Raw genomic sequence first — 24563 nt, 5'->3', positions numbered from 1 at the left:
CCTAAAATTTCTGCGTCCACTAATTTGTCTATAACCAAGTTTTTTATAATTTGTTTTCTCATAGATACTCTAAAATCTAATTTCAGATGTTTAGCATGCAACACTAATTCCTCTTTCTTTAAATTATCAAACCCCTCCAGGTCTGGCGTTTTCAAAAATTTACTGGCATCAAATGCCATTTTGTAGAATTTTGTTGGCTAGTTATAATAAAAATTACTAAACAAATTTTGAATAAGATATTTTCAGTATCCCGGACGAGCCCCCAATTTCTGTTACGGCCAGAAATCGCCTTTAAATTGTAGCCAACAAAAGACACAAATCAATAATAAAATTTAACAATATTTATTATACAAAAGTTTACAAGAAGTATTACACAAATATTACTGTCAACTTAACTGTCAAAATATGAGTCCAATCTTTTATCTTTGTCTGTATCCAGATATCTTTCGGAATCCAATCTGAATATTACGTTCACTACTACGGTCACAATCCAGTATGATATTGTTTGTAGAATTAAAGTGTCAATCCAAATGCTGTGAATACTAATGTCTATCAATGTCTATGTCCAAGTTTAATTATGAGAGTTTAACTTTAGTGTCTGTATATATATAGTTTTCATGGAAGATTCTAGAACAGTCTATAATGGAACATCCTAGAAAGTTACAACAGAAGTTTCTAGTAAAATGTAGAAGTTTATATAACCCATCTTTTATTAGGATCATTCTGGAAAGTTCCAATCATTCTGTAATTGTTCCAGAGATTTCTAAACTGCGCAGTTCTAAGATTATTCTGTAAATAACTATCAGGCCACACAACACAAATCAGGCCAACATAAATAAATACAATAATTACAATATCATAACAAGTCCAATTTAAAGTAAGATCAAAAGTCTAACTTAATACCACAACATTATGTTTAAAACACAGGAACATTGAGTATATAATAGTTTAGCCTGTAAGTTTGTGTCTAGTTTGAGATTGTCCCCAAAACTAAAAATAAGTTTTCTGGATGGAAAATATTTTTAGTTGCAGTGTATCGAATGTCTTTTGGATAAGAGCCAGAAATTTCTATTTTAGTTGCAGGTCTGAGGGTATTACAGCCAGAAATTCCTATTTTTAGTTGCAGGGTATCGAATGTCTTTTGGATAAGAGCCAGAAATTCCTATTTTAGTTGCAGGTCTGAGGGTATCGAATGTCTTTTGGATTACAGCCAGAAATTCCTATTTTTAGCTGAACAGCAGGGTATCGAATGTCTTTTGGATAAGAGCCAGAAATTCCTTTTATAGACAGATGAACATGACCTTGCAAAAAATCAACTTAAATTTAAATCTTTATCTAGAGTCGGTGGATAAATGTATAACATACACATATATAGAGGTATTTAAAAAGATACAACACATAGTTACACATTTTACACAAACATAAGACATAACAGGTGGGTTGGGTTTAGATCGAGTTCGTTTGTCTCTATAAAGGATAATATGTCCTGCTTTTCATTTGCTATATGGCAAAAAACAAAATGGTACACAGCAAAATGTAGTGGAAAGCAAATAAAGATCGGGAAATATATATATGTCCATATAGAGACCGACAAGTTCGGTATTATTGAACTGTGTTGGTGTACCTCACGGGGGGTTGGGGGAGGGGGCGTTTAATTCCTATTATTGGGTATACGGGGATGTGCCTAAAATATGGGTCATAATTTTGCGAGATTTTATATAGAAATGACCCTCCTTTTTAATGACATCCTATATTAAAATGCATTTACTTTTTTGGATTCGAGCGTCACTGATGAGTCTTTTGTAGACCGTCGAAACGCGCGTATGGCGTATATACAAAATTTAGTCTTGGCATCTATGAGGAGTTTATTTACAACCACTGGGTCGATGCCACTGCTGGTGGAGATTTATTTCCCCGAGGGTATCACAAGCCCAGTAGTCAGCACTTTTTGTGCTGACATGAATTATCATTGATATTGTTATATTTATGAATTAAATCTATGATGAGTTTATTTACGATGAGTTTATTTACGTTTGATAATTGTATATTGATTTGGGGTATGATCTACATATCATATATAAATATGCTATTGCGAATCTTACATCATTAATGGTCAATTATTATATTAAATTAAATCAATTCATTTGAAAGTTCACCTTTCAAATAAGTTCCCAAATGAACCCTGGAAATATATAAATATAGGTCATTCTTTCCTAAATATTTATATTAACTATAGGTACTGAATTTCAGTGAATGTTATATTAAAATGGGTACGTTTGTTTAGGCAAAAATGGCGCCCTTCTACCAAAATAATATTGAAGTTAACCCCCCCTTTCCGTGCTGTACCTAATATATTCAAAAATATACCTGCTGGTTTTTGAAAGGTTCGATTTTTTTTTTTCAATTTTATTAAAGAATTATTGTTATTATCATGTACATAAATTTAATGTAATCATTCAATTCAACTTTGTGCGCTGTGATTAACAATACAATACGCAGTGGTTTTCTGGATTTACCTTCACCAAGAACACCCAAAGCCGATATTTGACATTCCAGGATGTATGAGAACAGAAACAGTTATTTATTACCAAAAAAGGACCTAAAAATATAGCCAGTTCGATCGAAGATCAACTTTGCCTCAAGGAGTTGAAACCTTATATTTTCTAGTAATTTCAAAATTTATTAATTGGTAATTTTGAAAAAGGTTTGTTAAAAATCATGGCAGTAACGAAGTACTATCTACTCAGTGAACTGATGATTCCCTCAGGGACTGGTAGTCCACTTGAAGAAGTATCGACCCTGTGCTGTAAAATATGAAGACAACACGTTATAAATGTCATATGCCTCTGACGCGCCTTTCTGGATTTATCTTAACTTACTTATCATAGACTGATTAAATGAGATATTATTATGTGCATAATTATGCGGAAGACATAAAAATTCAATTAGTACATTTGAGGTCTGGAGCTGGCATGTCAGAAACTGCTGGTAGGCCTTTTTTAATTTATGTATCATTGTCATTTTGCTTCTAAAGCTTCTTTTGTTAGCTATTCTGACATCGGACTCGAACTTCTTTTGAACTGATATTTACTGTGTGTATTGCTGTGTGTTTATTTATGCTAGATTAGCTAGGGTTGAGATATTACTCAGAATGTTTAACCCGGCTGCATTTTTGCGCCTATCCCTAGTCAGGACCGGGCTCCTTGCCTTTGCTAGGCTTGTATGGTTTTTTTTTAATTTTAGTGCAGGACTAAACTTAAAATCTAATATTTATAACGAAAGTATCCGGCGTTTTGCATTTGCGCCGATCTTCATTTCATTTGCACCGATTTTTGTTTTCATTTACGCCGATTTTTTTACAGGTAAATTACGGGTTAATTACAGGTGAATAGATATAAGAAGATGTGGTATGAGTGCAAATGAGACAACTCTTCATCCAAGTCATGATATTTTTCATTTATCATTATAGACCTCTTCCGTTAGCCAGTTGTACACTATATTCACATACTTTAAAATCAAGAAGTAAAAACCTTAGATAAAAGCACTCTGGTTTAAATACTAAAATGACAAATTGAAAATCTATTTAAAGCATTCAAATCCATAAAAACGGAATACATTAAAATCATATATCTGTTCTTGCTGAGTATTTATAGGCAACAAATTTAATATATTCCTTTCTTGTGATTTCCTCTCTTCTATATTTGTTGTAATTGTCAATAACGAAGTCCATCTTTTCTTTGACTGGATTACGTTCTTATGTTTATAAAGCCGTCGATGAGTAAAAAATTAGCTCCTCGGCTCGTTTCAGTGTACAATGTGCCCATCGTGTTACAGCAACAATATGAACCAGATGCTCCGCATGGCGCAGCTTTATACGACCGCAGAGGTCGAACCCTGAACAGTTGGGGCAATTATGGACACAACATTTAAGCTTGATACAGCTCTGAATTTGGATTGTGATAAATAGTTGATACAACATAGGTTTCTGACACAGAATGAATGTGGTTTAAGAACTTAAACTTAAAAACTTAAAAATTTTAAATTGGACATTTACCTATTATGGTCCAATATCCAAAATCTAAATACATGGTTAGATTCAGCATATCAAAGAACCCAAAGAATTCAATTTTTAATGAAATCAAATAATGTTCAATTTTTTTATACCCTTTAGACCTCAATTTGGACCAATTTGATAACCGGGCCCAAATATTAAAAATCTAAATACATGGTTAGATTCAGCATATTGAAGAACCTCATATATTCGAATTTTGTTGAAATCAAACAAAGTTTAATTTTTGGACCCCGACTTGGACCAACTTGAAAACTTGGCCCATAATAAAAAATCTAAGTACATGTTTAGATTCAGCATATCAAAGAACCCCAAGAATTCATTTTTTGTTAAAATCAAACTAAGTTTAATTTTGGACCTTAATGTAGACCAATTTAAAAACAGGACCAAAAATTAAGAATCTAAATACACGGTTAGATTTGGCATATCAAAGAACCCCAATTATTCATGTTTTTATGAAATCAAACAAAGTTTAATTTTGGACCCTTTTCGCCCTAATTCCTAAACTGTTGGGACCAAAACTCCCAAAATCAATCCCAACCTTAATTCTTTTGTGGTCATAAACCTAGTGTTAAAATTTCGTAGATTTCTATTTACTTATACTAAAGTTATTGTGCAAAAACCAAGAAAAATGCTTATTTAGGACCTTTTTTGGCCCCTAATTCCTAAACTGTTGGGACCAAAACTCCCAAAATCAATCCCAACCTTTCTTTTGTGGTCATAAACCTTATGTTAAAATTTCGTAGATTTCTATTTACTTATACTAAAGTTATTGTGCGAAAACCAAGAAAACGGTTATTTGGGCCCTTTTTGGCCCCTAATTCCTAAACTGTTGGGACCAAAACTCCCAAAATCAATCCCAACCTTCTTTTGTGGTCATAAACCTTGTGTTAAAATTTCGTAGATTTCTATTTACTTATACTAAAGTTATTATTCAGGTCCAAGACTTGTCACCAAATTATAATTTTTCGTTAATGTTGTTTTTGTTTTAATAAGATATTCAATTCATACTCGAAAAAAAATATACTAGAGGAATTTCAGGTCTTCAGATTTTAAATTCTCTGTTCAAGTCCAAGTTTTAGCACCCGAAACCTATTTTTTCATTATTTGATTTTAAATTTTGAAAATTGTTATATTTTTCATTTTGCAAAAACTAAAATTGACGGAAATCCATTGAATATTTTTAAAAGAGTAATATTGAAGCTTTAATAATCGATACTATTTGTCCGGAAATATTCACAAATTCTCCGCATCGATTTTCTAGTTTTAGAAAATAATTAGTGTTGGAAACGTCATCATTTCATGTGGTCATTACGTATTTCGCATCCAATGTAAATAAAATGTCTTCAACACATGAACTAAAAGATGGTAAATTGTTTAAGTTGAAATATGTGTAAAGGAAACTGGTATTTTATCAGTTTTTTGCCAACCTAATATTTATTACTGCAACTTATCACCGGATTATACATTATGATACTTTAACAAAAGCTGTAAATGAAGATGGTCTAGTGAAAAACCTGTCTGGTCATGTTATTGTTATTTGATATAACGATAAACTGTTTACTTTAACAATCATTTCTACAAACAAGACATAAATTCCGAATAGTTTCCAAAACATATTATATAAAAGAATATTTTCCCATGAACAAAACTGACTAGAACTATCTATTCCTGATCCTAGGTATGTAGTATATATTTATATATATTATACATACATATAGTTTTCTTGTTTTGATTATAAGAGGGTATGAATAGTTTAGCATGAATGAGAGTATGAATTTGGTTTACAGATAAGACAATGATGGTCAAATAAATGAGGATTAAAAAAAAAATTATATATATATACAATGTATATATGAAAAACAGATTGAAGGTGTGATTAAATCCTCGAATTTTAATATATTAAAATTGATCACTTATTAAAAATGGGTAGGATGGATGTGTGACAAAATGAATTGGGATGGATTAAATCATTCAACTTGGGACAGGAATAACCAGATACCAAACATTCATTTCATTTCTTGTTCACTTTTCTTCACGTTCCCATATTGCTATGAAATAAAGATATAAAGGTCCAAGTTGTAAAATAAATTGATTGACAATTTGCCTCAAAAGGTAAACCGGTTTCCCGTGTAAAGTCAAGTTTATAGTGTTTTGTTGATTTTTTTTTATGAAATAAATATTGTCATGACAATTACAGGCATATGTTCAATCATTTATTTTAGAATCATAAAAAATAGGCTGAATATATCAAAATATCTATCAAATTCATCACAATGACATTTGCACAGCAACTATAAATAACCATATAAAGGTGTTGTATTCCAGCTACATGTATAAGTTCCTTAATTATATGTCATGTACATGTATAATGCAGAGTCACAAGTCATTAAAAGTTGGTAATATGATAGTCTAAGATATGTGTATGCCTGCAACATTTTGCAATACCATGTATGGAATCAGATTATTTTTGGTTAAAGATTGCATGAAATGCAATCAAAACCCTATTGTACTGGCTTCATATTTAAATCTTCCCAGATTTATCTGAATATCACTACCTTTGATATGAACAGAATATAGTGCATTGATCATAACATTACATCTTATCCATGAACATATCCAGAAATTTTTATCAATGATGTCAACTTTAAAAATTGGAGTTATCTTCCTTTGTCCAGAATTCTTGTTGATTCAACTATAACTGGTCAGTGTTTTCCCACTGATGAATTTTAGCAATCTTAACCCTTCAGTGCTTACAAGCACTTTGATTCTATTTAAATATTATATGTTTATTTTCTTTACAGTCATTAAAGATACATTAGAGAATAAAGGCACACTGGGACAGATAAAAGCCAGGATAAGAGCTGAGGTGTTCAATGCACTAAATGACGAAAGTGAAAATAAACCTCAACTTAGCAATGAAAATTTGATTATAAATGAACTCATCAGAGAGTACCTAGATTTTAACAAGTACAGATATTCATCATCAGTTTTGGTAGCTGGTTAGTACTTTACATTTAGGCCTTCATTAAAAACTTACTAAATTTTCATCCAATCAAAACATCTCCATTTACCAATATTGTTATTTGGAGAGGCATATTTAAAAAAAAAAATACAAATCCTTATATCAGACAGTCACATTCTAATGTCTTTTTAATTTTAAAAATGATTTAAAATAAAGATCTCAAATACTTTATATTTCAAAGTTCAGGGCCATACATATGTAGAGTATACATATGAAGAGTATACATATGTAATTATTCTCCTTCGTCATGTTTGTCTAGGTCAATAATATATATGAGATACACACAGTCTTCACACAACTTGACTTCTTACTTATGATAGCAACATCAACCAGCTCATCCACATAGGTAAAGATAAAAAAAAAAAAAAAAAGAAACAAGCTTTGACTTAAAATCATGTTTTAATTATAAATTTATAATGTAACTTTTTTTTCAGAGTCAGGACAACCAAATGTTCCATTAGACAGAGGATTTTTAAGCAGGGAACTGAACATCAGAGAAGACAGAAATTCTAGCTCAGTGTAAGTGTTCGTTTGTTTTTCATTTATTTTTTAAAAGTACATTTAACCTTAACATTTCATTATAACATGTTTTTGGTTTAATGCTATTCTGTCAAATCCTTTTTGGTATTGGGGCATGTTGGTTAGGAACTTGAAATTGTTGCTACAGATGTTGAATCAAACCTTCTTCCCCATAACAAGTCTATTTCAAATCCAAAATCCTCGATTACCTTCATACTTACTAGTCTAATATGAACATGATTTTGGTCTAAATGGATATATTTAGAAAGCCTGTTTCCAAAGTCACACAATCACTTATAGGCTCTTTGTCAAAATACAATTATTTTATGCATTTTTTAGATGTAAAAGCTTTAGAAAAACCTTGGCCTCAACCCATGTTTCAAAATTTTCTGTATCCAACAGGTGTCAAGGTGAAGAATGAATCGCTAGACACAAACAAATTCTGGATCAAGGGTTGAGGCTAATTAAAGAAGATTAACTGGAATAAATGAACTAAAACTGACTTTTCAACACAAATTGTTCATAATTAGGTTGTCATAACATCAAATTTTATAATGTGAGGGTAAAAAAGAAGTTTGTTAGATCAGTCAGTAGGCCCCCTTACAAAAAGTTCTGGATCTGCCACTGATATACATACAAAACTAAAATCCCAAGTAAATTTCAACAAGATGAAAATTCTACTGAGTAACCTCATTATACAACTTTTGTCTGTATTCTAAATTTTCATAGTTCACTAGCATTTGGATACAACGTAAAAATTAAAGACAAAATACAAATGACCAACCAAGAAATAGTGAACAAAACTCAAGATTCTAAGGATTGGAATTTAAATTACAATATAATTAAAGATTCTGTGGGACATACTAAAGCTTTAATCACAATAACACAGTAAAACCCAATTTGAGCATGTTGAGTTGACATGTAGTGCCAGTATACAATCCAGCATGTGTAGTTTTAATAAATTTCAACCTATATATAGCTAATGAACAGAATATAGGGATGGTTTTGCCAGTATACAATCCAGCATGTATAGTTTTAATAAATTTCAACCTAATGAACAGAATATAGGGATGGTTTTGCCAGTATACAATCCAGCATGTGTAGTTTTAATAAATTTCAACCTAATGAACAGAATATAGGGATGGTTTTGCCAGTATACAATCCAGCATGTATAGTTTTAATAAATTTCAACCTAATGAACAGAATATAGGGATGGTTTTGCCAGTATACAATCCAGCATGTGTAGTTTTAATAAATTTCAACCTAATGAACAGAATATAGGGATGGTTTTGCCAGTATACAATCCAGCATGTGTAGTTTTAATAAATTTCAACCTAAGGCCAATTAAAATTAATTGATAGATTTTCATCCCCGCCCGCCCTTCTGAAATCGCCCCGCCCCGAATTTTTTTATTTTATAAAATTTACGATTTTCGGATTTTGTTCATTCCCGTTACCGGTAACCGTTAAAATTTCGTTTCATTCAATGCTTCCTGTTTCAAATTTCGGTTTTGTACCTCGAGTAAATCTAACCAAAATGATTAAGTCGACCTTTCCGCTGCTCTATGATGATAACATCATCTTCCGAGAGTAAGGATTGATATCGAGAATGACATGAAATATTGGTGTTACGAGAAAAACGCTGTTTCCAATACTGCAAATCGCGGTATGTCACAAATTTCTGTGATTAGAAAACTGCGGACTTTTTTATTTATGCAATGACTTTGTCTCAGGAAATTTAAACTGTAAATGATACCCAAAGCACAAGATTTGTGGAAACCATTGATACAGAAAACATGATTGAATTATAGATATTGAAACACAAGCACGAACTTGTCAGATGTATGACCGTTTATTGAACTTAAAAAGTCGACTAACATACGCATTTTATTTATGCAAGACCTTTGATTTTACCCATGGCTGTCTTTTTATGTTGACAAACAGCAAATGTCCAAAACACCCAAAAAGACTCATTAAACAACAACTTTTTTTATTATTATTAAGTTCATGTTTTACATGATAATTATATTTTCATCTTGCATATAAAGTACCAACCCTATTATTTTCAACACTCTCTGAGTTTTCATTTTATTCTGTACTCATAATAATTGTGTTGCATATACCAATGCATTTGCTTCATTTTATGGTAATACAAACCATTGTTTAGAAACCAAAATACATTTTGTGTAGGTACATGTAGTCTAACTGAAGAGAGTATTTCTCACACGTTTTTGTTGTTAAGTTTTTAAAGCCGCAATTAGATATATTTATTTAAGGATTTGAAATATTATGTAAGATTCCTCATAAGCTTATTATTACACTTGCATATATGAAGAACTCGTCACAAAAGGGTTTCAAATGAAATAAAATTTAAAAAATAAAATCCTCCCACCCGCCCCATTATTTTCAAAAATTTGGATGAAAATCTACTAATTAATTTTAGTTGGCCTAATGAACAGAATATAGGGATGGTTTTGCCAGTATACAATCCAGCATGTGTAGTTTTAATAAATTTCAACCTAATGAACAGAATATAGGGATGGTTTTGCCAGTATACAATCCAGCATGTGTAGTTTTAATAAACTTCAACCTAATGAACAGAATATAGGGATGGTTTTGCCAGTATACAATCCAGCATGTGTAGTTTTAATAAATTTCAACCTAATGAACAGAATATAGGGATGGTTTTGCCAGTATACAATCCAGCATGTGTAGTTTTAATAAATTTCAACCTAATGAACAGAATATAGGGATGGTTTTGCCAGTATACAATCCAGCATGTGTAGTTTTAATAAATTTCAACCTAATGAACAGAATATAGGGATGGTTTTGCCAGTATACAATCCAGCATGTGTAGTTTTAATAAATTTCAACCTAATGAACAGAATATAGGGATGGTTTTGCCAGTATACAATCCAGCATGTGTAGTTTTAATAAATTTCAACCTAATGAACAGAATATAGGGATGGTTTTGCCAGTATACAATCCAGCATGTGTAGTTTTAATAAATTTCAACCTAATGAACAGAATATAGGGATGGTTTTGCCAGTATACAATCCAGCATGTGTAGTTTTAATAAATTTCAACCTAATGAACAGAATATAGGGATGGTTTTGCCAGTATACAATCCAGCATGTGTAGTTTTAATAAATTTCAACCTAATGAACAGAATATAGGGATGGTTTTGCCAGTATACAATCCAGCATGTGTAGTTTTAATAAATTTCAACCTAATGAACAGAATATAGGGATGGTTTTGCCAGTATACAATCCAGCATGTGTAGTTTTAATAAATTTCAACCTAATGAACAGAATATAGGGATGGTTTTGCCAGTATACAATCCAGCATGTGTAGTTTTAATAAATTTCAACCTAATGAACAGAATATAGGGATGGTTTTGCCAGTATACAATCCAGCATGTGTAGTTTTAATAAATTTCAACCTAATGAACAGAATATAGGGATGGTTTTGCCAGTATACAATCCAGCATGTGTAGTTTTAATAAATTTCAACCTAATGAACAGAATATAGGGATGGTTTTGCCAGTATACAATCCAGCATGTGTAGTTTTAATAAATTTCAACCTAATGAACAGAATATAGGGATGGTTTTGCCAGTATACAATCCAGCATGTGTAGTTTTAATAAATTTCAACCTAATGAACAGAATATAGGGATGGTTTTGCCAGTATACAATCCAGCATGTGTAGTTTTAATAAATTTCAACCTAATGAACAGAATATAGGGATGGTTTTGCCAGTATACAATCCAGCATGTGTAGTTTTAATAAATTTCAACCTAATGAACAGAATATAGGGATGGTTTTGCCAGTATACAATCCAGCATGTGTAGTTTTAATAAATTTCAACCTAATGAACAGAATATAGGGATGGTTTTGCCAGTATACAATCCAGCATGTGTAGTTTTAATAAATTTCAACCTAATGAACAGAATATAGGGATGGTTTTGCCAGTATACAATCCAGCATGTGTAGTTTTAATAAATTTCAACCTAATGAACAGAATATAGGGATGGTTTTGCCAGTATACAATCCAGCATGTGTAGTTTTAATAAATTTCAACCTAATGAACAGAATATAGGGATGGTTTTGCCAGTATACAATCCAGCATGTGTAGTTTTAATAAATTTCAACCTAATGAACAGAATATAGGGATGGTTTTGCCAGTATACAATCCAGCATGTGTAATTTTAATAAATTTCAATCTAATGAACAGAATATAGGGATGGTTTTGCCAGTATACAATCCAGCATGTGTAGTTTTAATAAATTTCAACCTAATGAACAGAATATAGGGATGGTTTTGCCAGTATACAATCCAGCATGTGTAGTTTTAATAAATTTCAACCTAATGAACAGAATATAGGGATGGTTTTGCCAGTATACAATCCAGCATGTGTAGTTTTAATAAATTTCAACCTAATGAACAGAATATAGGGATGGTTTTGCCAGTATACAATCCAGCATGTGTAGTTTTAATAAATTTCAACCTAATGAACAGAATATAGGGATGGTTTTGCCAGTATACAATCCAGCATGTGTAGTTTTAATAAATTTCAACCTAATGAACAGAATATAGGGATGGTTTTGCCAGTATACAATCCAGCATGTGTAATTTTAATAAATTTCAACCTAATGAACAGAATATAGGGATGGTTTTGCCAGTATACAATCCAGCATGTGTAATTTTAATAAATTTCAATCTAATGAACAGAATATAGGGATGGTTTTGCCAGTATACAATCCAGCATGTGTAGTTTTAATAAATTTCAACCTAATGAACAGAATATAGGGATGGTTTTGCCAGTATACAATCCAGCATGTGTAGTTTTAATAAATTTCAACCTAATGAACATAATATAGGGATGGTTTTGCCAGTATACAATTCAGCATGTGTAGTTTTAATAAATTTCAACCTAATGAACAGAATATAGGGATGGTTTTGCCAGTATACAATCCAGCATGTGTAGTTTTAATAAATTTCAACCTAATGAACATAATATAGGGATGGTTTTGCCAGTATACAATTCAGCATGTGTAGTTTTAATAAATTTCAACCTAATGAACAGAATATAGGGATGGTTTTGCCAGTATACAATCCAGCATGTGTAGTTTTAATAAATTTCAACCTAATGAACATAATATAGGGATGGTTTTGCCAGTATACAATTCAGCATGTGTAGTTTTAATAAATTTCAACCTAATGAACAGAATATAGGGATGGTTTTGCCAGTATACAATCCAGCATGTGTAGTTTTAATAAATTTCAACCTAATGAACAGAATATAGGGATGGTTTTGCCAGTATACAATCCAGCATGTGTAGTTTTAATAAATTTCAACCTAATGAACAGAATATAGGGATGGTTTTGCCAGTATACAATCCAGCATGTGTAGTTTTAATAAATTTCAACCTAATGAACAGAATATAGGGATGGTTTTGCCAGTATACAATCCAGCATGTGTAGTTTTAATAAATTTCAACCTAATGAACAGAATATAGGGATGGTTTTGCCAGTATACAATCCAGCATGTGTAGTTTTAATAAATTTCAACCTAATGAACAGAATATAGGGATGGTTTTGCCAGTATACAATCCAGCATGTGTAGTTTTAATAAATTTCAACCTAATGAACAGAATATAGGGATGGTTTTGCCAGTATACAATCCAGCATGTGTAGTTTTAATAAATTTCAACCTAATGAACAGAATAGATCAGAATATAGGGATGGTTTTGAGCACTCAAACTCCTGCCTTCTTGTACACTCCAAACAGTGCAATTATAAAAGATTCATATTATTGGAATGGAATGAGATGTGTTGTTGAATAAGACATTGACCAAACGACAAAAATAACCAATGTATTTTGTGGCCCACATTCAGTCTTCAAAAACTGACAGTTCATGGGTACTTTTTTTGTAGATTGAGGATAACTTGCATTTCATTGATATTTGATTTAGTTGGTTTTGTCAAAGTCTGCATTAATTCCTATAGCAAATTTGTAATTCGTTGGTCATTAGAATTAATGGAACTACATTGTAGGCCAGTAGGGTAACCACGAAAATCCATGAAATTGGTATCCAACTAGAACTTATTAATTCACAGTATGTCATGCTCTAAATCCTTCCAACAAGTCCAAGTCTTAATCAAGTATAAAGAATGGAAGATACAAGGAGTAAAAATCTGTTCAGGAGAATTACGGCTCTGTAAAACCATTGTCTTCCTTATCATGCTTATAGATCAGAATCATACATGGGAAAGTTTTTGAAATCTTAGATTGATTTGAATTTAAGTAAAATAAACCCTTGTGTAAATTAAAGTATATATTTCTAGGTTGATTAATTGAATATAAGTTCTTGTTTGCTTTACAGACCTTTATTATATGGGTTGGTATCTACATATCTCAAAGAAAATAGAAAACCAACAGGTCGAGAGGCTTCACCACAGAGAAGTCAGGGTCCAGGCAGGGGAGCTTTTCTAGAGCAGCTTAGGCAAGACTTGGGTAAGCAGAAGGTGTAAATATTTACATAGTAATGAGGGTGTGGACAGAGGTTTACAGAATAGAGAATAATGCCAGGGCTAAAATATATTTTAAACAGAGAAAAATTGACTAAAAAAAATAAGAATAGAGAATAATGAAGTGCCTAAAATATAAAAAAATAGAGACATAATGCATAAGAAATTTAAAACAAGAATGTGTCCCAAGTACACAGATGCCCCTTCCACACTATCATTTTCTATGTATAGTGAACAAGGAAACGCGGTCAAAACTCAATATGTTTAAACATTTGAAAAATGGAAATTCAAACCTGTAGATTATTTAAAAATAAAATTGAGAATGGAAATGGGGAATGTGTCAAAGAGACAACAACCCGACCAAATAAAAAACAACAGCAGAGGGTCACCAACAGGTCTTCAATGTAGCGAGAAATTCCCGCACCCGGAGGCGTCCTTCAGCTGGCCCCTAAACAAATATATACTAGTCCAGTGATAATGAACGCCATACTAATTTCCAAATTGTACACAAGAAACTAAAATTAAAATAATACAAGACTAACAAAGGCCAGAGGCTCCTGACTTGGGACAGGCGCAAAAATGCGGCGGGGTTAAACATGTTTGTGAGATCTCAACCCTCCCCCTATACCTCTAACCAATGTAGTAAAGTAAACGCATAACAATACGCACATTAAAATTCAGTTCAAGAGAAATCCGAGTCTGATGTCAGAAGATGTAACCAAAGAAAATAAACAAAATGACAAAAATACATAAATAACAACAGACTACTAGCAGTTAACTGACATGCCAGCTCCAGACTTCAATTAAACTGACTGAAAGATATGATTTCATCATATGAACATCAGGCACAATCCTTCCCGTTAGGGGTTTAGTATCATACCATCATAACATATATGAGAAGAACATAACCCGTGTCATGCCAACAACTGTTTTTAAAAAAATAATGTGTTTAGTTCCGATGCAAAGACCTTATCAGTGACTCAATATTAACGCCAAAATATGCAATCTTTAATGACTTGACAACAGTATCGTAATTATATCCCTTCTTAATAAGTCTATTCAAAGGTTTTGTAAGTTTCTGAGGTGAATACTGACACCTTTGTGCTTTATAAAGAATATTACCATAAAAAATTGGATGTGAAATACCTGAACGTATTAGAAGTCTGCATGTTGAGCTATATTTACGAATGATGTCTTTATACCGATGATAAAATTTAGTAAATGTTTTGACTAGTTTGTGATATCGAAAACCCTGGTGTAATAATTTTTCAGTAATACATAAATTTCTCTCGTTAAAATCTAAAACATTGTTACATACACGAGCGAATCGTACAAGTTGAGATATATAAACACCGTAAGATGGTGACAAGGGAACGTCACCATCTAAAAACGGATAATTAACAATAGGAAATGAAAAATCATCCCTTTTATCATAAATTTTAGTATTCAGCTTTCCGTTAGTGATATAGATATCAAGATCGAGAAAAGGGCAGTGGTCATTGTTAGTATTAGCTTTATTTAAAGTAAGTTCAACAGGATAAATTTCATTAATATACATACTGAAGTCGTCATTATTGAGAGCCAAAATATCATCCAAATATCTAAAAGTATTATTAAATTTGTTTATCAGATGTTGTTTCGATGGGTCTTTGCTTATTTTTGTCATAAATTGTAACTCATAACAATACAAAAACAGGTCCGCAATAAGTGGTGCACAGTTAGTCCCCATTGGAATTCCGATAATCTGACGATATACGGAATCCCCAAAGCGAACAAAAATGTTATCTAGTAAAAATTCAAGGGCATATATAGTATCAAAGCATGTCCAATTAACATAGTTTTTTTGTTTATTGCTACTAAAAATTAAATGACCTAAAAGAGTTTGAACATATATATTCACATTCTGATTTTTTGAATGCCCATTTAATTAGGTGTGTGAATTTTTTCTTAATGAGAATGTGAGGCAATGTGGTATACAGGGTAGAAAAATCAAAACTTTGAACAGATTCAAAATCACCAATATAAGCATGCAATTTATCAAGTACTTCCAACGAGTTCTTGACACTCCAAAAGTAATTTATTCCACTATTTTCGAAGGCCTTATTTGAACAATTTATTATCAGGTTTTTAATTGTACCAAGTGTGCTGGTAAGAAGAATAGACAATTTAGTAGTTGAACAATGGCTTGAAGACGAAATAAATCTATATTTGTAAGGGGTTTTGTGTAGCTTCGGAAGCCAATACATAGTTGAGACTTTCATTGTATTTGGCTCTGCTTGTAAAGCGGAGGCTAAAAGATTATGTTTGTTACAGATTTCGTTTTCTGAAAATGGAGTCAGTTGGAATGTTGGTGAATTGGTGATTTCCTTTTTCAGAACCTCAATGTAAAATTTACGTCAAACAATAATAAGATTATTAGCAGCTTTATCTGCCGGGACAAAAACAAATTCCTTGGCTAGTTCTTTTAGTTTATGTTTGATACGAGAAATAGGTTTATTGTGGTTATTGTTTATAGTAAAATGTTCTTTAAAATGTTGAATACGTATATCAACTATCTTCATTACTGAATTAAAAAAAGAGTCCAAAGATTTTTTGTCAGCATTTTCCCGTTTTATCCATTTCATACAGTAAGTATGGAGTGAGTCGTTGATGATATTACGACACTCATTCCAATTAATAATTGACGGGGGACGATATTTAGGTCCTTTACTGAGGAATGATTTTAACTCTCGGTCTTGAACGATGTTAAGATCTCCTGTTATAACATGGGAAATGGGTCCATAAATATATTCGGAATTACTGCAATTACATGAAGTAGGTGTATTTTCACTGATATTAACATCTTTACACAATTGACTATAATTAAACACAAATTTCCGGGTAGATTTCTTGTAAATATAACAAATAAGAGGTAGCTCAGTATTGTCAAAATATCCAGGAATTTGTTCTTTAACAGAATGGTCGTTAAATATACCGGCAATATTTACAAAATCAAAGCCTTTATTGACATACTTAATTTTAATAAAATGTTTTTTATGATCTTCAGGGCGATCAATTTTGGGAAATAATTTAGAATAACAATATGCCATAATAATTTGAACAATTTCATACTTAGGACTGCTATATGAAATTGTGTTGCAATCCTCCAAAATTGTATTTAACCTGTTAACCTGTAACGAACAGAGTTTTGTTAACAGATAATGTCTGCCGTTGTTTTTTGAAATGGAAATTAGGTCCGAAATATTGGTATGATTGGCCCGAAATTTTCTTTGATTGCGATTTGTTCTTCGACCGTGAGAACGTTTTTTACGAACAGTTTTAGAAACTATATCCAAAATGTTAACGGAATTGGTTCTAGATATATGCTTTCGGGTCGATCCGGCCCCACGTCGATCCGGCCCAAGTCGATCCGTCCCACGTCGATCCGGCCCCACGTCGATCCGGCCCATATGTAAAGTCGATCCGGCCCCAATAAAAACAAATATTTCTAAGGAATAAAAATAACTATATATTAATTGTAATAAGTTATTTTTGCATCTCTATGAATTCTGTTTTTTTATAAACAAAATAAATAATGAAGTAAAGCTAACAGTTTTCACCCATTATTTTATATCTTTGATTATTGGTCCGAGTAATTATATTTAAAGTATAAAGTTACTTTGGAGTTTGAGAAATATTTATTTTGGATGACCGGCAGATATCCTTATTTCTTAAATTTGGAACTTTGAACATGAAATCTCCAATAGAAACTGGAAGACGGCAAAACATATATAGATAAGAGAAAACAGAAAATGTGTATTGTGTAATTCAGATGCCATTGGTGATGAATACCATTACATTTCTAATTGTTCAGCTTTCGATAATTGTAGAAAACAATGTATTGCATTTTACAATAGAAATAGAACAAACACATTGAAGTTTTATGACGTAATGAATTCCCCAAAATATACAGAACTGAACGAACTTTGTAAACTTATTAAGGAGATCAATAACAAATTGAACTTTTCTGGGTGAACAATTGTAAATGGTCTATCTACTTTCGTACATTATTTATTTATGTAATTGTATTAGAATATGTATAATTATCTCTATACCTTTCTGTAATTTGGTTTGTGAGAATAAAGATATATATATAAGATTATACTTGGTTATAACATTATTTATATCATGATTTATTAGTAAAGCAGACAATTTTTTAAAGTTACAAATTCAAAAATTTAAAAATAAATCTGACTCCAATCTATTTATCATAATTTTTCTTTATTTTTAAGTACAAATTCAAAAGTTTAAAAATAAATCTAACTCCAATCTATTTATCATAATTTTTCTCTATTTTTTAAGTAATTATTTGATGAAAAAAGAAACATATTACAAATAAACAAGGTATTATACCTAAACAGTGTACCAAATATGTTATGCTTATAAAAAAATACAGGTAAATCTTAGGTGAAATTCAAATTAACCCTGATTGTTATATAAACAAATTATTTATCAAAACATCTATTGTTATTTGCAAGTGGGAATAGAAGGAATAGTATTTTTAAAAAGTGGGAATAGGAGGAAGACACCATAATTATATTAAAACGTATATAAAAGAATTCAGACATCAACATTAATCAGCAGTAATTAGCATATTCTTTCAATTGACTGTGATCCTAACAAGTCTTTCATCTTGTGTAACATGTAATAACAAATAGTTACATACATGAACGGTACAAGCCGATCCCCAAGCTGATACATATAAACTTTGCTTTTCTTTTTAAGTTTTTTTTAAGAAAAATATATTGACCATATCCGATGTTTCAAAAAAAAAGTGTTATAGAATAGAATAGAATATTTTTATATGTTATAGAAGCCTATGATGTAACCTAAAAAAATACAAATAATTATTATGATATACACCAACCAGAAGATCAAACTATAAAGACCTTGTTGAAAAACAGATTACGTAACTTTAATTAATCAGCATTGGATTGAATTTAAAAGTGATTACGAGTGGCATTACCTTAGTTCATAATCAGCAGACAACTGTTGAATAAACAAACCAATTATAAACTAATGATTTGATTAAATAAGTCATAATGATGCGTTAAATTTTATAGCTCCATTGGACTGTAAATATTTATTTAGTTTTTCTGTTTGTGAACTGAATAAAATAAAAATCGCCATGAAATTCAAAGTAAAAATTATCATGGAAAATAACTTCATAATTTAAAAATGTAGAAACTGCGATACAAACAGACACAATAATACTTATTTTCGTATCGATTTAAAATTAATAGTTCTTTAACTGGTACTCCAATACTTCACTGACCTGTTGTCGGCGTCCATCATCGATTGGACACTTTTTTCAAATTTCATTTGTACTGTTAAAGTTTGTGTGACAAATTCCTCCAAAATCAATATAGTTAATTCATATTTTATTATGGGGCCGGATCGACTTGGGGACGGATCGACGTGGGCCGGATCGACTTGGGCCGGATCGACTTTGGGCCGGATTGACTTGGGGCCGGAACGACCGGATACCTAGATATATTACCAATTCCCATGATATTATCATTTAGACCGAGAGGGTAAACTGTCTGTAATTTTTTAATCCAATTTAATTCAATTATTTTCCGTGATCGTACAAACTTTGAATGCGATTCACCAGGCTGCTTATTTACTACTTCTAAAGGTTGGACTGCTAAATATTTAAAAGGATGGTTGTGCTTCTTAAGGTGTTGGTAAATGATACTTTTGAATTTATTGGGTCTTTTAAAACGATACAGATGTTCTTGAGTGCGTTTAGATAAATATCGTCCAGTTTCTCCTACGTACTGAATACCACACCCCGGTTTGTTTCATGTGAGTAAATAAATAATACTGTTTGTTTTTCAAGTTATATCAGTTTCAAAATTTAAGGAAAATGTGCGACCATTAAACGTGGACCTTACCGTATTGTTGGTGGAAAGACGGGCAGGGGCGTAGCTAGAAAGAAACGATGTGCAAGCAAGTACCCTTGGGACCCATTTATGCAGGAAAATGTTTTTTTTTCGGTTTTCGGTCATAGGACAGTTGAAAGAGGAGCTACATGTAGATAGGACTTATAAACAATTTATAAATGTAAAACTATTCATAAAGCTTCTGAATAGAGTAAAACATGGTTAATTGAAAACATAAACTACACTTTTTTCTGATACAGAATTTACTCAAAATTGTCCAAATTCTGCTCTTCGGGTCTAGGCAGAAACGAGCTTCTCTATTTATTTGTCAATATTCACATTGCAATCCCGATGAATAAGCAGTAATGCTAGCGATGATAACCTGTCATTGTTCATTGTTGATCGTACATTTGATTTGAACAGACGTAGTACACTGATAGATCTCCACGGTAGCACTCGCGAGATGTTATAAACCAGTGTACGTGTTCGCCATCGAGCGACCCACAATTGAATTCGTCAAAATTACATACCAGGTCAGTTTCGTATGTCTCAGACAATGTTGAGATTTGTTCGTTTGTTATATTTCCTACAACACGAGGAACCAGATACGGCACAAAGAAGCGATTTTCTGATAATACCAGACGCGACTCCACCTTCAGTTCCATTATCATATGGTCTATAAACGCAAAATATAATGAGACTTTCCAAAACTGTTTTGGCGTGTTTGCAGGATGAGTGGCTCTGGTAGTCCGTCGAACACATCGCCGTGGCATAATTTCAACGATATCGAAGGGTTCTGATAAATCTTATGCCGATTGGTACATCTCATTCCAAACAGATAAACCGTACTCTGTAAAATGTGCTCCGAAACTACATGTATTAGACTGAGTATAACAAATTCAAATCTTGTAAAAGATACAAGTTACTGTCCGATTTTGTCATGCATGATCTCCAATAAAACTTCTATTTTGAAACCAAATGCCGTTATTTAATGACATTTCATCAATTAAAAAAGTGACAACATATGTGTTTCCTTTAAAATTTCCTTTATAAATTTTTAATTTTGCAATATTTTTTTTGCATACCGAACCGATGTGCACGCAACTGCGTGTTAGCGTATAGGGAGCTACGCGCCTGACGGGGACATGTAAGTCATTTTTTGGCATGACACTTATCGATAGAAGGGTAACCACGATTTTTCTATTATCTCAAGATATAAAAAAAAGACTTTATAACTTTACTCTATTCCTTGTAATTATTGATTAGAAAATTAAGAATCTGGGGTGTTATTGCCCATGCAAGGAAACAACCATTTACCAGAGTTCGAATGATATTGATGTAAGCTACTAAAGGCCACAGTGCACCCTTCCGCAATGAGCAAAACCCATACATATAGTCAGTTATACATGTCCTGGCATGACAAAATGTGAAATAATTCAAACAAGAACAATAGACTTGATTTACAACAAAACAAAATTTAGTCAAACTGGTCTTATAAGATATTAAACTTTGCATTTATTTTAAACAGGTCAAAGAGAAGGTGAAGATGCTGTGATAATAAAACGGTGAAAAGATGGACATTAGAATATTTGGTCCTATTTATTTTGTCAAATCATGGTGATTAGGAGAAAAGAGAAGGCCAACACCCACAACACAAAAACAAAACAGAGAATTTTTGTATGTTCATAGACATTCTGAACTAGATTTTACATGTATTTCTGTTTTGCAAATCTATTTATTTGATAGTATAATTTGAATGTATGCTATTGACTTTTTGTTAGTCATGATTATAAAGAAGAGACTACCTTTTGCAAATTGTTTAATTGTCTGTGTCTTCTTTCTTATGTCTCAAGTGTAGAAATGATAACAATTTTACATTAAATTGACTTTTGTATATATATATTGTTAATTATTTATATAGTTTTATAATAAACATCAGTGAAATTATTTGATTTTAAGTTTTTAGCCAGAAAAATGTAGTCCAAAACCATCTAATCGAATGGTGAAAAGTAGATAATTTATTTGTGTAATGAACTGCTATATTTTTTAACCCACATCCCTGAAACTCACAAGCCTTAGGAACTAATTCCTTTCTTAAGGGGGCTCACGGATTTCGCTTTTTTTTTTCTATAAATAAACTTTATCCTATACTTAATAAATATATAAAATAAAAATATGGGGTTAAGCTCACAATCTGCATTCAAATGAAGCATGCATTTTTGTTAAGGTATATTTTTTCTGTTGAACAAATAGGAGAAAAAAAGGTAATATCGAAATAAAAAAAGAACTAAGTTACAGAAATCATGTTAATTTTACAATTGTTTAGTTTAAGTACACCTTATTTGAAAAAAGTAATAAAAAATATAGGTCACCAAAGAGTTCAAAAAGATGTTTCAATTTTATTGCAAAAAAGGGAGATAATTTGGAGCTTTTTCAATGATATATACATTTTAAAAGAAATCTGGGGCCAAAACAAATTGATTTTTTTGATTGCTTTATGTACCATATCATAAAGTAACAACTAATAGTGTAATAAATACAATTTGTACTGAAAAAAAAAATGCTGAATTTTTTTTACCCTTGAGCAAAATTTATGATGATGATGAATTGCTGCTGAATGTCCATTTGCAAATAAATAGGCATAATCATGATGAGAAATATTAACACTGCTTTGTACAAAACTAACACTTAGCTGGACCAGCCTTAGCCGTTACTCTTAAATGCTGTGTGCATAGTGTAGAAGCTGCATATAACAATTTTACTGTCTTTGGTTTGACCTGGTCTGGGTTCGAACCAATGACCTCTTGCAATCGAAGTGAACACAATTTTTGTTATGCCCCTTGGAAATATTAATTATACTGAAAATTGCATCATAACCTCTCATTTCATCAGTTCTTGCCAGATATTTATGAAACTTTAAAATAATAGGTTCATATTAGCAATTTCCTGGATGTGTTTAAAAAATCAGTGCTTATCAATTTTTTAAAAGAGTTGTTCCTTGGAAATAATAATTATATGGAAAATTCATCATTAGTACTCTCATTTGTTCAATTCTTGCCAGATTTTTATGAAATTATATGAAAGGTTCATTTCAGCAATGTCTTGGACGAGTTTAATCACCATGATAAGGTGCCAGTCAAAAAATTTCGAAAGAAATCTGTCTCTTGATCAATTATTTTTAGAGTTTTTTGTAATTGGTTTGTTCTAATATTGTAAACACAAGGTCATCTATATTTGGTGTATGTAATGATTGTTCATATGTTTGTCTGGCAATTATCTAAGCATGACCTCATTTCATGGTTCAATGGTCAGTCTTTAGTTTACTTGGTTAAATTTTTTTTTAGATATGATGTGCAATAGGTCAAGTTGGTCAACAGTTGTAACCGGCCTTTTTTTTTGTTACCTTTGTATTTTATCTAATACTTACAGTAAAGCATTTAATGATTGTAAGGTGCACATCTATCTGACCTTGAACTCATTTTGTTGTTTATTGATCAATGTTAAGTTTTCCTGGTTTAGTTTGTTTCTTAGAGAGTAGTATGTGTAATTGGTCAACTATTATATTCAAGGTATATTTGTTGTATAGAATGATAATATAGGGTTATTGCATGAATATTGGGGGATATTGTCCCGAGTAGAATTTTATATTGCACGAGCTTGCGAGTGCAATATATGTTCTACGAGGGACAATATTCCCCAATATTCATGCAATAACCCTTTTATTGTATAGTAATATAATATTTTAAAGTACTAACTGGTTTAAACTAAGATTTTGTCGGTGATGACGTCATGAATTTTGAGGATTTATTGCACTAGTGCAATATTAGAATTTATTGCACGCTAACTTTTGGTTACTTTCTGTTGGAAATATTATATTGTTATACAATAATATTGATTGTTGGTTGCTTTACGCTGCATGATCACAAAAAGGCTATATTTTCAGTTTGGTTTATCTGACCTCAACCTCATTTTCTTGGATTATGTTAAGTTTTTGTGATAGTTGAAGTAAAGCTTTATATTTTAGAACTATCAAAATAAACTCAACGGGTAGTAAAGAAGACAATACATTTCAGCGTGTGCATTCAGTGTTATTTAAATTCTTAGGAGTTATCTTCCTTTTAGCATATATTGTAATTGTACTGTAACAAAATGTCAACTTGATCTTTAACTTGATAGGGTGTGAACTACAGAACAATTACCAAATCAATATATCTTCATGCATGATTAAAGTGTGGGAAACTGATGTGAATTTTCTTAGTTCAAGTACCATACCTCTGCACAAAATCATTAGCTCAAAACAAAATTTGAACTTTGTAAATTGCCATGATATAACTACATACCAATTATCAAATCAATATCTTCATGCACTAAGAAGTGTGGAAAACTGATTTGCCGGACTGACATACAGAGATAATGCAATCCTAAAGTCCTCTTTGACTTGTCAGAAGGGGACTAATTATAGAGGCTCTTTAGAGCATGTATCTCTCAATTAGGTG

General features: G+C 31.6%; 1 protein-coding gene across 2 annotated transcripts; it reads left to right on the top strand.

Moving 5' to 3' along the window:
* The first annotated feature begins 1337 nt into the window (after positions 1-1337).
* LOC143044223 (centrosomal protein 20-like) lies at positions 1338-22014 on the top strand. 2 transcript variants are annotated; one of them, XM_076216152.1, is made up of 5 exons: positions 1338-1377; positions 6874-7071; positions 7529-7613; positions 13999-14129; positions 21596-22014. In XM_076216152.1, exons 1-5 carry the CDS (start codon positions 1353-1355, stop codon positions 21634-21636), a joined length of 480 nt encoding a protein of 159 aa, XP_076072267.1. In that variant the 5' UTR covers positions 1338-1352; the 3' UTR covers positions 21637-22014. The 2 variants fall into 2 exon arrangements, with proteins under 2 accessions (XP_076072267.1, XP_076072266.1); XM_076216151.1 differs by lacking the exon at positions 1338-1377 and adding an exon at positions 5332-5437.
* The last annotated feature ends 2549 nt before the right edge of the window (positions 22015-24563 follow it).

This window comes from Mytilus galloprovincialis, chromosome 9, assembly GCF_965363235.1.
Source record: "Mytilus galloprovincialis chromosome 9, xbMytGall1.hap1.1, whole genome shotgun sequence".
Lineage (NCBI taxonomy): Eukaryota > Metazoa > Mollusca > Bivalvia > Mytilida > Mytilidae > Mytilus > Mytilus galloprovincialis.
Note: the sequence above shows the minus strand (reverse complement) of the source record. Positions and strands in the feature narration are given on the sequence as shown.